Raw genomic sequence first — 16,223 nt, 5'->3', positions numbered from 1 at the left:
TTACAGGGAAAGCACTGTCAGAGGTCTTTTAAAGGTTTTGTCTTTCATTTTTCCTTCACTTTCTTTCTATATCAAGCAGGCTGAGTGTTATGACGGTACATATACTGTGTATCAGATGAGCTTTTGAAACTGAAACCGCTTCAAAGTTTAGTTTTGCTGCATTGTGCCACTCGGGTCTTGTATAACTCTTGGTTGTTAATGGTTGCTAAGCAACGATAGTGCATATTAATATAGAATTCAACAGATGTGCAGTTAAATGATCACAGGTTTCTCGCACATAGTGAAATGGCTTGATTTCACTTTGATTTTGATTTATTTGAACTAAAAATAAAACTGAAAAAAGATATTGTCGTCAGACTAAATTTTGTTGTTCACCAGATCTGGCCAACTGGCCAAACAGATTAATACTTTCACGTTGTTTGGTTCACAGTGTTAATATTTTACACACTTAAGATGTTGTGCAAATGATAGATTGTCTGTCAAATAAAAGATATTGTCTTCTGTCAGTGTGCTTCAATGCTGCCGGTGTAATTTTGCACTGCGTCCAAGGCAATAGGCAACCGACTTGTTGAAATGTTTGTTTAAAAACTAATTAAAACGATTGAATGTTAAGAATTTTAAATATATAAACTAATATAGCTTCAAAACAAAAGCAAGTAGTAGTTGAATAATAAAGAGGAACAAAGAAACATTACAAGCAATAAACAAATATTTGTCTTTCAGTATTTAAAAGGATCTGAACGTTTTCCATTCAAGAGGTGTGATTTTTCTCTATCTCGGCTTAACTACCGTTTTATTATAACTGTTGACATCAGTTAGAGGGAGATTTAATTGGCTATATTCAAAACAATGCAGTGATCTCTTTTTGAAATATAGCCTAATGCTTTTGTCCTGTCTGTTAAATTCCTTAAGACCTAACTGACCGTGTTTACATAAATTTTGCGTCAATGAAGCATTTTGAGACGCAAGTATATTTAATAATTAATAATAATTCGTTACATTTATATAGCGCTTCTATAGGTACTCAAAGCGCTTTTACTTGGAAGGGGGGAATCTCCTCAACCACCACCAATGTGCAGCATCCACCTGGATGATGCGACGGCAGCCATATTGCGCCAGAACGCCCACCACACACCTATTTAACCACTTGCACGCGCACTGCTGCATGGGCGATCGCTCTTCACAAAGCGCGCGCAAGCATTTTAAATAGAAAGCAGCCTTCTGTCAGCGAGTTTCATATTTTTTTATATATAAGCCCACTGCATTCCAAACGACATAAATGTCTTCATATAGCATTTGTAAGAAATACCAGCGGGCGAGACCACACACGTCAAGCGTACCATCAAGCAAAGCGTGTTTCTCACAGTGCATATCCTGTGCAGTGAAGCCTGCGAATGTCCTTGTAATTTGCTTCAACCCTTCCAAACTTTTATGAAAGATTATTTTATGGAAGCTGTGTGTGTGTACGTGTACTGAAGGTTACATGGATCAAAAACAACTAAAACAACAACTAGGTCTATCTTATTTTATTTATTTATTACTTTTAATACTTTTAATGCCAAAATTTTGGCAGGGCAAGTAAAAATTTCAACCACTGGCCAGTAGAAATAATCCTTAGCGTTGAGCCCTGACTAACATTCACCATGGATTTAATTTAGTACAGCTAACTGTAACCATGGTTTTGTGGCAGAAATAGTCAAATGTGTTTTTTTTTTTTTTTTTTGTTTTTTTTTACATTATTCATCTCAGATGTACAACCTTTTGAGAGTGAAATTCAAGCACTTTTCAAGGTCTTTCAAGTGCTTCACACTTTTTCCAGCACTTCAAACCTCTTAAGTATTATCCAATTTTAAGTAAATTTTGTATTGTGATTTTGTAAAACTAAAAGGTTAACACTTTATGACAAACAAGCACTTTTATTTAAAAAAGACATGAAATGATCACTATAACCAGTAGATGGCGGCAGAGGAGCACTTATTGAATATCCGCAATTTTGCTGGCATGAGGGACCCCCTCGAAAAGGAGATGTTAAATCTGAAAGGGCTATCCTTTCAATAAATTAAAATTCATTAGACTTATTAGCCATTTTCACACCCTAATATATGGGAAAAGTAGGAAGTCACAAAGTCTCAAGAAAAACTAACTTTTCTTCAAATTGTGATTGAATTACATTGAAAACAAGTGCAAAACGCTCCTTTTATAATCCCTGAAGCTGTCAGTCAGTTCAAGTTTTAATAAGAGTAAAAAAGTGAAAAAATCCCTATAAAAATTAGGTTTTTGCATGCTACTGTTGTTAATTTTATCTGCATATTAATTCAAGCTCCGTTAATTCAATTGAAGCTTTACTCTTCCAATAAACAAACATGTAATATTATTAGTAACTGCACTTATTAATGCAAAAGAATAGTGATTTTATGATTAAATTAACTTGATACATTTTTCCCCATAGCTACCAAATCCGTTCTGTCAAACTTAGTGCCACCGGTGTGTCAAATGTTAGTCTGGAGCCCTGTACCTTCTGAAGTTCATTCATGTTTATTTTGTGCTAAAATAAAAGTAGTAAAGCAGAAGAAATGATCACTTCACATGCACTCTGAGTCTGCACTGCCGCTTTGCTTGAACGGAACATTTAAGAGTGCCAAAACGGAATTTATTGTTTGGTTTCCCAGAATAGACTGAAAGATCGATTCTTGGGATTTAAAGGGGTCATATGATGGTTCTAAAAAGAACATTATTTTGTGTATTTGATTTAATGCAGTGTGTTAATGTGGTTTTAGGTTAAAAAAAGTCATTATTTTACACATACTGTACATTATTGTTGCACCTCTGTGCCCCACCTTTTTGAAAAGCGCATTGTGCTCTGATTGGCCAGCGATCCAGTGCATTGTGATTGGCCCAAAAACCTTAAGCGTGTGACAGAAATGTCACGCCCCCTTACCATATTTGGAACATCAGCTTCCAAAGCAATAATGACAGGTGATAATGTAACCTTACCAATTCGAGCCTGAATCTGATCCGGAAAATGCAGATGACCAAGCTGATCGATCAAATTTGCCAGTGTGACTGGACCAGATTGTATCAGATTGGTAAGGTTTTATTTCATTGGGGACATAGTTACTGATTATAATGACTTATGTATTTTTACGTGTCGCATAACAGGCATGAGAACACTATGTAAACATAAAACTATGTCTGCATTTGTGATCGTAGAAACAACAAGCAAGTGCTACTCTATACTGCTCAAAACTCGCGTTTGAATAGTCAGTAGCAAATTCCTAAAATATGAAAACATACTTACAGGATGTGTCTGTGAGTCAGAAGCGTTAGAATGTTCATGCAAAGATTGAATTGGCCCACTTTCTAGAATCAACTTTTGTGCACAGCCGGCCTTGTAGCTACTCTCCCAGTTTCTGGAAACAGTCCTCCGAAAAATGCGCAGCACACAGTCGAAGATTTTAGTTGGACTGTTCTGGAACAGTGTCGTAAATAAAGCTTAACCACTTTTCTAATTGTGTCCTCTTTTGGAAGGCCAAACAAAGTATTTTGGCTTTCGCAACGAAAACCACAGCATCTCCACGAAATGGCGGCGCCAGTGGCAACAATAATACAGAGAGAATAAATGTCACGCCTTGTTTCTTTGCGTATACTTTGGGCGGTGTTATGAAACTCTGCCCCCTCACACTGACGTAGATTTGTGGGGGTGTGTTTGAATGAAGCGTTTTAGGAAGGCGTGGCTGAGCCTTAACTTTTCTAAAGAATATCTCTTCAGGTTTGTCATTTTGTGCTTTGTAACTCTGCAGATCTTATACATGCACAAACAGCTAGCCTATATAACACACACAAAACAAAAGGAAAACAATCGCATCATATGACCCTTTAAGAATCAGTATCGGTTCTTCAAAATGTGAATCAATTAAAATTGAGATCTATTTAATTTTTTTTAACCCAGACCTAATTAGAACACATCTCTGTAAAAAAAGAAAACAAAAAGAACACAAATCTGTTGCATTGACAGCACAATAATGTTTGTGTCGTTCTGAACAGACCCTCATTCAAATTAAAATGTTCGTCATTGACATTTGTCTGTGTAAATAGGCATTTAAAATTTGGTCAAACGAAGTTATTTTAGGATTATGCCTTAAGATGCTACTTGCATAGGCAGCACACATGTTTCTGGCTTAATCAGAAAGAGAGCATATGACTGTGGCTGATGAGGAGCTTATGTTATCGTTAAGTGTAGATGGTACGATGTGACTCATTTTACACACAGTGCTAATGAGATGATGTGCAGAATGTGCTGGTTTCTGTGGAAAGTCTTTACTCCACTGCTTCTGACACTACTCGCCAAGAGATGATCCGTTCACATGCACTTCGCAGGACTGCTTCGCTTGATCTGAGGTGCTACAGAGATCTGTCACGGCACATTAACTCCTTAACCTGCACCACATCGGCGGCCCCAGATTATTTTTGTTCAACGTTCACTGCACGTTAAAACATCACACTCTTACTTGATTTGGACAAACTGTGTATCATTAGAAAGATTTAAAGGAACACGCTGACTTTTTGGGACTTTAGCTTATTCACCGTATCCCCCAGAGACAAGTCCATACATACCCTTTTCATCTCCGTGCGTGCCGTAACTCCGTCTGACGCACCCACCGCTAGCCTAGCTTAGCACAAAGACTGGAGGTAAACGGCTCCTGCTAGCATACTGCTCCCAATAAGTGCCAAAATAACGCCAACATTTTCCTATTTACATGTTGTGATTTGTATAGTCACAGCGTGTACAAATAACAAGGTCACATGAGACACAGCCATCTTCTAACCGTATACATACTGGGAACTATAGGTCCCAAACTATAAGTCCCAAAAAGTCGGCGTGTTCCTTTAAGACTACAGCTTTGATATTTGACCACTGTTTATGATTAAACTCAGATCCATGACAGTCATTTCTTAATTTATGTCAGGAGTGCAAAATAATCAATCGGTAACTTATGATATTTTGAATGGAATAAAAACACACACTCCTATTCAGTCACGTCTGCTGCGGTTTATTTGTGTTCACACAGCTGCGCTGAACCGTGTCCATAAGGGCTTTCGGAAAGATCGGTTCTCTGGATTTTCTTAAGCATTGGGACAGCAAAATGAGAAATATTTTCACCCAGCCCTACATTACATCGGTTTCAAACAACGCTTCAGCTCATGCGCAGTTGCCACGTTCAGAACTGGAGAAAGCCACCAGTGATTTCACTGGAGCTACTGGTAGCATAATTGCCGTTTTTTTTCCAATTATTACATCAAAAAAGACATGCATGTCAGAAGAGCTTTTAAAAAAAAAAATGTTTAAGCAAATTTGGGATGTGTTTAAATGTGTGCAAATTTAAAGTAATGATAATTGGACACAAACTGTCAAATATACAGCATCTTCTGGAGTAAATAAAGGATTAATTCCATTCTTTGATTTATCATTGCAGCCTGCTGAGGAATGGAGTACTGTTCTCTGTATGATTAAACGCAATGTTCTCCTGTGATCTTCTCTCAGTGACTGGCTTTTAATTTACAGACATCCCACCCTGCAAAAACTCATTTCCAGGAGGTAGCGGCGAGTGATACTAGGGCTGGGCAATATGGCTGAAAACTGTATCACGATTTAAGTGTTTCATATCGGTCGACATCGATAATTATTGATTTTTTTTTTTTTATCACCCATTTAAAATAAGGACCAGGAGAAAAATATATTACATTTAAAAAAAAATTATTTTAAACTTAACCTTCCTCTGATTATAATCCCCTCAGTTATAAAGGCAGAAATGTCAACACAACCATGGAAAACACTCAAATAATAAAAATGTAAACATAAGTCTAAAATCACAATGAACACTTAACAATTATCTCTTAACATTAGGTGCAAAATTAAAGAATATGTAAGAAATGCTTAAAGTGTAAAACAATAGTGCAAAGTGTTAAATATAAACATAGCGAAACCGACGACGGTCTTGCATAATTTGCAGACGACATTGGTCTGACTACGGTCAGACTTATAAAATTCAAAAACTGCCATACTGGCGAGCTGACTTTTCCTGTTTTATCAACAATTTCCTTGCTCGCTGCGGCACTCATTTTCCACTTATCACTCCACGCCGGTTCTGTTATTGAAGAATCCAACACCAGACTGGTTGTTAGCGTGTCACTTCCTACGTTGCTAGGTTACCAGAGAGTGAGTGCTTTTGTTCATGCAACCAAACTTGCTTTGCAACCTCTGGTTTCTTCCGACGAAGAAAAAAAAAATCGAACGCATTTTTTATTGATATTGATAACATGTCTATCGCGAGATATATCGTTATCGTTTTATCGCCCAGCCCTAAGTGATACCATTTTACATACTCTCCAATGCTGACATTTTATATTTTATTTATATGTACATATACACATTACATTAGTATTATATTATATTCATTTGCGTAAGCTGCGTAACAACACGTGTTCATTCAATAGTATCTGTGCGCTGAAAGTGATGTAGGCTAGTGTCATGAAATAAGATGAGGCCCTCGACGAAATCAGAACGCAAGTGGTCACCGAAGACGCAATTGAGTACCGTGTGTAAACTGTAATGTCTTGGCTGACCACTTGTGTTCAGATTGCCGTAAACGCATCTTAATACCAGTTGGAAACGGGGCTTCTCTCTCACCCACTCAATTTCCGGGATTTCGTATATAATTTGCGGGCGTCAGTGAGCCGCTAACAATATGCAGGAGGGATGTCTGAATTTACGGCTTGCTATCCTTTAACTGTCGCTCTCTTTCCCCTTCGTTCTGATTATTATGAGTGTAATGCTGTATGTTTCTGTCTCTAGGTTTGAGGAAGTCCACTAAGAAGCGTAGTGAGTCTCCCCCAGCAGAGCTCCCCAGCTGTCGGAGGAGCACACGTCAAAAGACCACGGGCTCTTGCGCCAGCACCAGGTACTGAACCACCAGCCTTTTCAATCCAGAACAGTCTACTGATCTAGAACATGCACATACTAATAAATCAAGCCAATTGGTGAGATGGATCACTCTGATTGACTGTCCAGCTTAGTGAACTAGCACAAAATAAAAAAGCAAAAGTAATGAAAGTGAGCGGATGACAGTCAAGAGGGCACTCACAGAAGGCTGTTCAAATTTTTTTAATGATCTTATCTGGGCATCCCAATATGCTAATATTTTCATAACAACAAGGCCGTCTGTAATGAAGTAGGCCTACGTGATCAACATGATTCATATTCAAAATGGTAATCAAGCTCTGATTTGTTAACATTTTGTATATCCACAGTTGTAGTGTTGCTTTCCCTTTTTGAATGATGAGTATAGACTACTACCACCTGCTGAAATAGACTGTTATTTCCTTACACGCAGGTGAAGAATGCATGTGCTACTTGAACACAGTAAAAAAACAAGAAAACACTTTTCATTCCCACCCAAAAAATTATATATGACACTCCCCTGACTAAGGACTATTGTGTCTGGATCTGATACAGAGATGACAATACATGAGTAGTTGGTTCCTCCATATTAATCCTGTTCATTTACTTGTTAGATTTACTAGAACCATTAATCAGCCCCCCTCCATCCCCTCAGCTGTATTTTGTGGTAACTGCAGATGGGTGTTCCTGTTCAGTTACTTACATTACTGGAACTTCCAGTTCATCCTCATGAGAAATCTGGTCCAATGTTGTGTATTGTCTTGCAAAAGAGATTTGTTTATGAATGTTTGGGAACTCAAAGACAATGTTAAACGACAGTTATAAAACGGATAGTTCCGGTCCTTGATTTTGATTTGCTGAGGCTTGTTCTAAGCTGATAGGAAATACTCTGAATCAGGGCCGTCCCAATCATGGGGCAGGGCCCAGTGCGAGGTAACGTAAGCGGACCCCTCCCTCGTCCGCTGTGATTGCATTGTGGTGATGTCACCCTCTGTCTGTTCATCTGCCCTAAGGATGGCCCTGCACTTAACACAGAACTGACACCTCAAAACATGAATAATTCAGTTTTTGAAGTGTTTATTTTATGAATCGGGTATGTGTAATAACCTTTTACTTCTACTTGTGTGATTGTCAGTTGTCTGTTTAGTCATGTAGTGTATTTCAGCCTTTATATTTGTAAAGATTTGTCTTTCCCTGCTACAAAGCCTAGGTTATATATAAACCCAAGAATATTACTGAACTGGAGGCAATTGTTCATGAGGAATGGGCTAAGACTCATCAGAAACACTGCCAGAAGCTGAAACAGCTGAAAGTCTGTCAATTTTGCCAATAAATCTGAGTAATAATGGGGGTTGAAAAATTTCAATTACAACTCTCTCTGTATATATATATATATAACACTGTCAAACCCTGTACTATATGATTATGGACATTTTATTAAAGTAAAGCATTTTTGATTGTTTGGTATCGTTTTAGTGTAGTATGTATTAATATACACATTTTATTCAGAATATTGGGCTTTCCCTTACACTGTTGTATTTTTACACCTTTCTAGTCGGCGAGGCTCAGGCCTGGGCAAGCGCGGGACAGCCGAAGCTCGCCGACAGGAGAAAATGGCCGACTCTGACAACAACCAGGATGGGGCCAATTCATCGGCCGCGCGCACAGAGGAAACGCCCCAAGGGGCGTCAGGTAAGAGAGCAGCAGTCCCCTAAGATTTTATTATATATTGTGTGATACTGTGATGTGTATGTTAAGAACACACTGACAGTACCTTAACACAGGCATGAAAACGTATGTTTTATTCTACATCGGTCTCTTATATTCATTCTGTCTCTGCTGTGAAGCATCTAGCTCAGTAGCTGGAGCTGTTGGCATGACCACCTCTGGAGAGAGTGAATCAGATGATTCTGAAATGGGAAGACTGCAAGGCATGTTTGCTCTATTTTTATTTCATTAATTTTCAAGAAATACAGTTCGTGAAGATAAAGTAATTATATGTTCAGTGATAAGAAAAACAATGTGTTCTTAGTGTTATGTTAGTGTTATGTTTTGCACAAATCTCAACATTGAATAGATGATTATTAGATTATAGATGTGATTGGAGTATTTACAACATTGTATTTAGTAGGAAAGTTTTGGAAAAAATTGTGTTTGTGCTTTGTAAGTATCTCGCAGTGTTTGTTTACTTGTCGTAGTTTAATCAACTGTTTTATTTAAAATCGCTTAATTATTGTCACGATGCACAATTTTCTTATCTTCGTTATTGACAAAAATAAAAACCTTTGTTAACAAACCTCAGCAGTTTCATTGACCAAGACTGATCAAAGCATAATAAAACACAAACATCTAGTTTTGTGTGTGTGAGGTTTCATGTTTTGCTCTCTCTACAGCTCTGCTGGAGGCCAGGGGCCTTCCTCCTCACCTGTTTGGTCCCTTTGGACCCCGTATGTCTCAGCTGTTTCATAGGACCATTGGGAGTGGAGCTAGTGAGTGACCTTGACTGATGTTTAACATTTTTGTGGGATGGTTAAGTATTTCTTCTGCTCAAGGGGTCCGTTTTCTGTCTCCCTCTGCGCTTGCAGGCTCAAAGGCACAGCAGCTGCTGCAGGGGCTGCAGGCTACAGGTGACGAATCCCAGCAACTCCAGGCTGCTATAGAGATGTGCCAGCTGCTAGTGATGGGTAACGAGGAGACGCTGGGAGGATTCCCTGTCAAGAGCGTCGTACCTGCCCTGGTGAGTATACCTGCATAAAGAAATTCACCTGGACTAAAGCCTGGTCCACACTGTAGTTTATTCTGGCCAAGAACACCCAATTAGACAGAGTGAAAAAATTCTTCAAATCACCAAATAATAATGCACAGATAGTGGTTGCTGGGTCGCTGCAGGTCCTTAAAAAGCCTTAAAGTCAGTTTCACAGGATTGTGTGAGTCTATTGGTGGTGGACCTCTGTTCCTCTAGGGGTCTGGGTGAATGCCAACCGAAACCCACCCTCCCTTCCCCCAGCCCATCCCTGACGTATATTAATTCACTTTAGATTACGTTAGGGAAATTACAATACTTTTGTATAATAATTTCTTCACTTGCAACAGGACTTAAAAAAATAAATAAATCGGTTCACTGCAAGCAGAATCAGCATTTTAACGTTTCGGTTCATGTGTTCCTTCTGTAAAATTATCGTTCTGAAAGCGGTTTGATCAGAAAAAACACCAGTTAATAAAGTGTCCTTTTTTTTTTTTTTTTTTTACTCTACTTTGTACTAGAGCTTGAATTGAAACTTATACTGAGAGCTTGTGACTAAAACTCGTAACTAGAGTGGATCTTCAAACTGTCGGCAAAACCTCATACAATAGCTCCACCCGCCACAGTGCTACTGGTGTATGAAGTTCGTATCTTGGTGCTCTTTGGATGTGGGATAGTTGAACTTGCACAAATCATACGAGGCCAAGACACTTGGAGTGCTGCACACATTTTGGAGACCGTCTCTGCTCGATTGCAGTGCACGGGTAAATTAAAAATTGGTTCCTTGAAAAAGTACAGTGTTTTCTTTAATCAAAACATGATGTGTGTAAAGGCTAATGTTTTATGTATTTGAGGAGCGAGAAGAGTGTCTTAGTCTGGTATTTGCCATTTAGTCATAGTCAATACAGCCTGTGTGTAACACCTCGTCTTTTATAACACAAGCTTTTTGCCAAATATATTAAACGACTGTAAAAACTGAGTGCCCACATAGCTACAATAACCTTTGAAAACTGTAAGTTGATGAAGACGTGATGCGATGCACTTACTGCCTCAGATGCAACTGTTTTAATGACGGACAAAACCCGAATCTCTGACAAGTAACTCCATTTGGCCTAGGCCGTACTATTTGAATTTATGATTGGTTGACTGCCAAATTAAAATCTTAAATTTGATTTTAATTTTTTTATTGTGTTTCTGTTTTTAGTTATTTTACGATTTAGGATGTTTGCCTCACCCATATGGTATTCATTTTATTTGTTCAGATCTTAGAAAAGGTTTTAAAAGGCCTTAGATTTATGCTTTCTGAAATGTATAATCTGAGAGAGATAACCAACCTCCTGTGTCGGGAGTCAAGCATCCACTCTTGCCTTTCTATTCTTACCCATATGTCCTGTTCCCCTCTTGTCTTCTCTTTGCAGATCACACTGTTACAGATGGAGCATAATTTTGATATTGTGAGTATTAGAAACTTCTGTGAGTGGGTACATGTGTTTATGCAGAGGTAGAACATTGTGCAAGCCTATCAGGGCAAACTGCAGTGAATCTATCTCCTGACAATCATTTCATCCATTAAATTTTCAATATTCAGTTGTTCAATTTTGACACTTAAAATTTGAGAATAATGTAATAGCTGTTCACCATGTGTGACATTTCTGCAGATGAATCATGCATCTCGCGCCCTCACCTACATGATGGAGGCTTTGCCACGCTCTTCGGCTGTGGTGGTAGACGCCATCCCAGTCTTCCTGGAAAAGGTAAATGGCACCTCATTGTTTCTTTTTAAACCTTGGCTGCCCAGTATGTAGATAACATAATTAAAGGGGTTATATAAAGGAAAAACTTTTTTTAAAAAACAACAAAAAAAGCTGTATAAATTTATACACATGTAACATCGTTTTGCCTCCCTCAAATTTTTTTGCCATCACAACTATGTGCATGCTCACATATCAGAGCAACACCTGTTCTGTGTTCACCGACTTGATTGGAGTGGGACATTTCACATGTGAATAAGTTAGACAGTCATGAAAAGGTTATGTTTAGAAGTGGCATCTTTTGTGCTTGTTGTCTCAAATAATTTTTCCCCTTGTGTTTACAGCTTCAGGTAATTCAGTTTATTGATGTGGCAGAGCAAGCCTTGACCGCCCTGGAGATGTTGTCACGGAGACACAGCAAAGCCATCTTACAGGCTGTGAGTACTGATGGTTTCTTACTTAAATGCTGTTTCAACCTAGTGTTAATTTCGTTAACAAAATCTATGATGCAAAATGTTAGTCAATGACCTTTTTTTCCCATGACTAAGACAAAACAAGGACGAAACGAGACCAGCATCATTAAATGATAACTCTGACTATATCAACATGGAATATTGGGGGTAAAATGTTGTTAAAAAATAAAAACTTTACCAAATTCACTTCATTTTAGTTTAAAAAAAGAGGAGACAAAAGATTACAGACTGTTTTTAACAAGTCTACAAGCTTTTGTGCTTGCGGTTGCCAGATGTCAAGATTTTAAAGCCCCCAGACAGAGCTTTTCTCTTAAAAGGATGCATTTTCTGCCCTGTGTTTTACTTAATCTTTGCAATCTGGCAACTATGCGCACACGTGGTCTCTACACTGCGGAAGAAGCACTGAAAACACCAACAAATGTAAGCATGAGTTTAGCGATTTCCATTAAGATATTTTGCTCAAATGAAAGTGTCATACAGCCAGTCCGTGTTTCTTCTCGGGGCGCTTGCGCTGTTTGCTGCGATCAAACCTTTTTAGTGATGAACTGTAATAAATCCAAACATGGATCTCGACTATTGTTTGGATTGTGGTTCCTGAATAAATGCACTTACACAACCTCTGTGTGAATGCGAAGTCTTTTTTTGCTGTTGTTTGAATAGAAAAACATTAGTGTAATTTGGAATTACTATTAGGAATTTCACTGTTTTAATTTGAGAGAAGTTTCTTGTTTTACCAGTATTCATAATGTAGAGAGTGTGTTAATATGATCAATAGCCTATGATCAATAGCCTATGATAAATCATGTAACTAAATGAGGTAGAATAAACTATGCGTGCAAGATTTGTGCTTAAGGGTGATATAAGTGCAATAAATGTAAAAAAAAAAATCTGAAATGACAGCAGTCATTGTGATTTATAATTTCAAGCAAAATAATTATTTAATTATGCAGCATTATGAAATTGTGAATAAGTTTTCAGTGACTAAAACTAGACTAAAATGCCCAGACATTTAGTTGACTAAAACTTGACTAAACAAAAACAGGACAAGGTTGACTGACAACTAAAAAGTATTTTTGACATGGCTAAGACTAAATAAATAAAAATATCTGGCAAAATGAACACTATTTCATTCAATAAGACACCAATTATATTGAATTAAATTTAATAACCACAAAAAACACTTCAGCCAGTTGATCTAATTAGCCTTTATATAAGCATTGTCTGTTTTATAATGGCTTTGAATGTTAAATCTGTTCTATTGACCCCATCTTATTTTATTATGGAAAATGACACACCACTGACTGAGGCTGTGCTGTTTTTTGAAAATGTCTCTTTATAGGGAGGTCTGGCTGACTGTTTGCTTTACTTGGAGTTCTTCAGCATCAATGCTCAGAGGAACGCATTAGCCATCGCTGCTAACTGCTGCCAGAGCATCACGCCGGACGAGTTTCACTTTGTCGCTGACTCTCTGCCCCTGCTCACTCAGAGACTCACACACCAGGTGATGAGCTGAAAGACACAGCAGACACCTCATTCATATTTATAACAGCAGATGAACAGACGTCATGTCTGGATCTATAACACAAACATAAACACTCGCAAGGACGTAAGCGTTATGTTTGCCACGGTGTTACTGGTGTGATTCACACCTGGTTGACACTCTGTTGGCAGATTTTGGGTGTAACAATAATTCAGCACTGGCTACCTCAGATGAATCAGCATTTTTATTATGACTTTTGTTTTACAGGATAAAAAATCTGTCGAAAGCACTTGTCTCTGTTTTGCCAGGCTGGTGGACAACTTTCAGCATGAGGAGGTAAGATCATTACTCGCAAACAAGCACAGCAAATATTATAAACCTAAAAAAAACCTGTCTGAACAATTTTAATTTTTTTTTTTTTTTTTTTTAAGTTGTAAGAATGACATTGATTGTTGAAATGTTTCATAAATGAGCAGCTTGTGTTTTTTTTTTATTCAATTAGAAAAACATATTCCCTTGTATAGAATGCTTAAAATCCTTTATTCAAGTGCTACAAAATGTATCTTCGATTTCATATCCATCTGTGAATTGTCCCGCTGTTTTCAATTGTCTGGAACATTTTTTTTTCCAAGTACTAGACTGTTCATCGGATCTCCACAAAATTTTGCAGACAACAGCTCTAGACCATGCTGGCAAAAAGTGATCAAAATATTTTTGATACATTGAATTGTCATGATTTAGAAATGTTTGTGAATCGCTTCAAACTAAGCAAACTCAAAATGACTTATTTGTGAATTGACGTCACTTAAATTGATAAATATATTTGTCCCTTCATGATGACCTCATTAACCGCTCCCCTGTGTCACTGTCCCAGAACCTGTTACAGCAAGTGGCGTCCCGGGACCTGCTGACCAACATCCAGCAGCTGCTGGTTCTCACTCCACCCGTGCTCAGCTCTGGCATGTTCATCATGGTAGTGCGCATGTTCTCTCTCATGTGCTCCAATTGCCCATGCCTGGCTGTGCAGCTCATGAAACAGAGTAAGTCACTCACATACACACACACATGTCCTGCCCTGCTGCCTGTTACCAAAAAGACAAGAACACCAGCACAGGAAAGAATGTGGTACTTCAGAGCAGTTTTTTTCTCCACCAAGTTCAACACTGGATGGGAAGGCATGTGGCCTGTTTTACGAACACATGTAAATGTACATTGAGTGACTGTGTGTTTTGCTTGTTCATAGATATAGCAGAGACCCTGCGTTTCCTGCTCTGTGGAGCATCCAATGGGAGCTGTCAAGAACAGATTGACCTTGTTCCCAGAAGCCCCCAGGAGCTTTATGAACTCACCTCACTTATTTGGTATGTCCTGTTTTCATAAACCTCTCCTCGGTCTGTGTGGCCCTGCCAGTGGCATCTGATTGACATGCTCGGAGGAAAAAAGACTCCGTTTGGAGAACAGTTATTATGAAGCTTAAAGGATTAGTTCACCCCAAAATGAAAATTGTCATCTTTGCTAGCAATTCAGCAGAGTATTGAGTGTGTTTGATCACCCTGTTTTATCTCTCTGCTGTAGTGAGCTGATGCCATGTCTGCCCAGAGAGGGCATCTTTGCGGTTGATGCCATGCTGAAGAAAGGGAGTGCCCAGACTACAGAGGGCGCCATCTGGCAGTGGAGAGATGACAGAGGCCTGTGGCACCCGTATAACCGCATTGACAGCCGTATAATTGAGGTATGTTCAGCTAACAACATTCAGTGCAGATGTAGTTTCGTGGGTAGACGTGGGTTTCAGAAGACCAGTTAATAATTCTGAATCACCATGTGATTGATCTTTTTCAGACTGCACACCAGAATGGAGAAGATGAAATAAGTCTGTCGACACTTGGCCGTGTCTACACCATTGACTTCAACTCTATGCAGCAGATAAATGAAGACACTGGCACTGCCCGTGCCATTCAGAGGAAACCCAACCCTCTGGCCAACCCCAACACAGGTACACATGCCGCACTCACACTTAATTAAATGTTCCAGATTGTTTAACCGCATTTGTGGCAAACTTGAAATAGAGGTTGTTAGTTTTTTCTGATACCAGTTACTAAAACAGGAACATATGTCTGAAAACGGATTAATAGCTGATAGTTTTTATAATTCAATATGAACCAAAACGCTCCACTTAATGTAAAATAGGGATGAACATTATTAGAAAATTAACAAGACTTAACCATGAGAATCTTTTGTCATTACATTAAATACATGTCTAATACTACTGACACTGATGCTTTTATTAGTTTTATTGTCATGTGACATGAATGAATAATGTACAAGAAATAGAGAGAGAAAAAATTGACAAAATAAAATCAACTCTTTAAATGTAATTTTCAATTTGCATTGTAGATCTCTCACATGAATGCAAAAGCAAAACCCAGTTAGCATTTTTCCACATTAACATGGTTAATATTAGTTGATTAAGTTAAAGCAAGATCTACTTCACAACACGTTTTCTTTGGAGCGCTCATGTTTATTGTAACCGATAGATCACCCTCAACCCCAAAAACATACTTAAACTGCACAAAGCATAAGTGGTGTCTTATACAAAAAAGGCAAATTAAGATGACAGATGTGTCCATTTTTTGAAATATGAAACGTGTTAAAACAGCAAATTTTATCCTCTAACCTCTTAAATGATTAAATAACTATGTAATAACGCATACTTGATGCATACCGTGACTTTTCTCTGCCGTGTTTTAAATTCACTTCTTCTGTGCAAAGCATAGTCACGTCGCAACAAACTCCATGCAAAGTCCGGACTGGTTTTTGG

At 38.3% G+C, this 16,223-nt stretch overlaps 1 protein-coding gene across 4 annotated transcripts in view; it reads left to right on the top strand.

Annotated features, from left to right (window-relative positions):
* Positions 1-16,223, top strand: part of trip12 (thyroid hormone receptor interactor 12) — a 62,826-nt gene that overhangs the window by 23,856 nt on the left and 22,747 nt on the right. For all 4 annotated transcript variants that reach the window (XM_082182836.1, XM_082182835.1, XM_082182834.1 and 1 more), the window contains 14 exons: positions 6,854-6,959; positions 8,514-8,650; positions 8,806-8,889; positions 9,352-9,447; positions 9,544-9,695; positions 11,120-11,155; positions 11,360-11,455; positions 11,797-11,889; positions 13,265-13,426; positions 13,673-13,741; positions 14,280-14,445; positions 14,649-14,766; positions 14,981-15,137; positions 15,245-15,398. In XM_082182836.1, coding sequence (XP_082038962.1) covers positions 6,854-6,959; positions 8,514-8,650; positions 8,806-8,889; positions 9,352-9,447; positions 9,544-9,695; positions 11,120-11,155; positions 11,360-11,455; positions 11,797-11,889; positions 13,265-13,426; positions 13,673-13,741; positions 14,280-14,445; positions 14,649-14,766; positions 14,981-15,137; positions 15,245-15,398 — 1,626 coding nt within the window. The remainder of the gene's footprint in view (positions 1-6,853; positions 6,960-8,513; positions 8,651-8,805; positions 8,890-9,351; positions 9,448-9,543; positions 9,696-11,119; positions 11,156-11,359; positions 11,456-11,796; positions 11,890-13,264; positions 13,427-13,672; positions 13,742-14,279; positions 14,446-14,648; positions 14,767-14,980; positions 15,138-15,244; positions 15,399-16,223) is intronic.

The sequence above is a fragment of the Leuciscus leuciscus genome (genome assembly GCF_965113295.1).
Source record: "Leuciscus leuciscus genome assembly, chromosome: 10".
In the NCBI taxonomy this organism is placed as follows: domain Eukaryota; kingdom Metazoa; phylum Chordata; class Actinopteri; order Cypriniformes; family Leuciscidae; genus Leuciscus; species Leuciscus leuciscus.
Note: the sequence above shows the minus strand (reverse complement) of the source record. Positions and strands in the feature narration are given on the sequence as shown.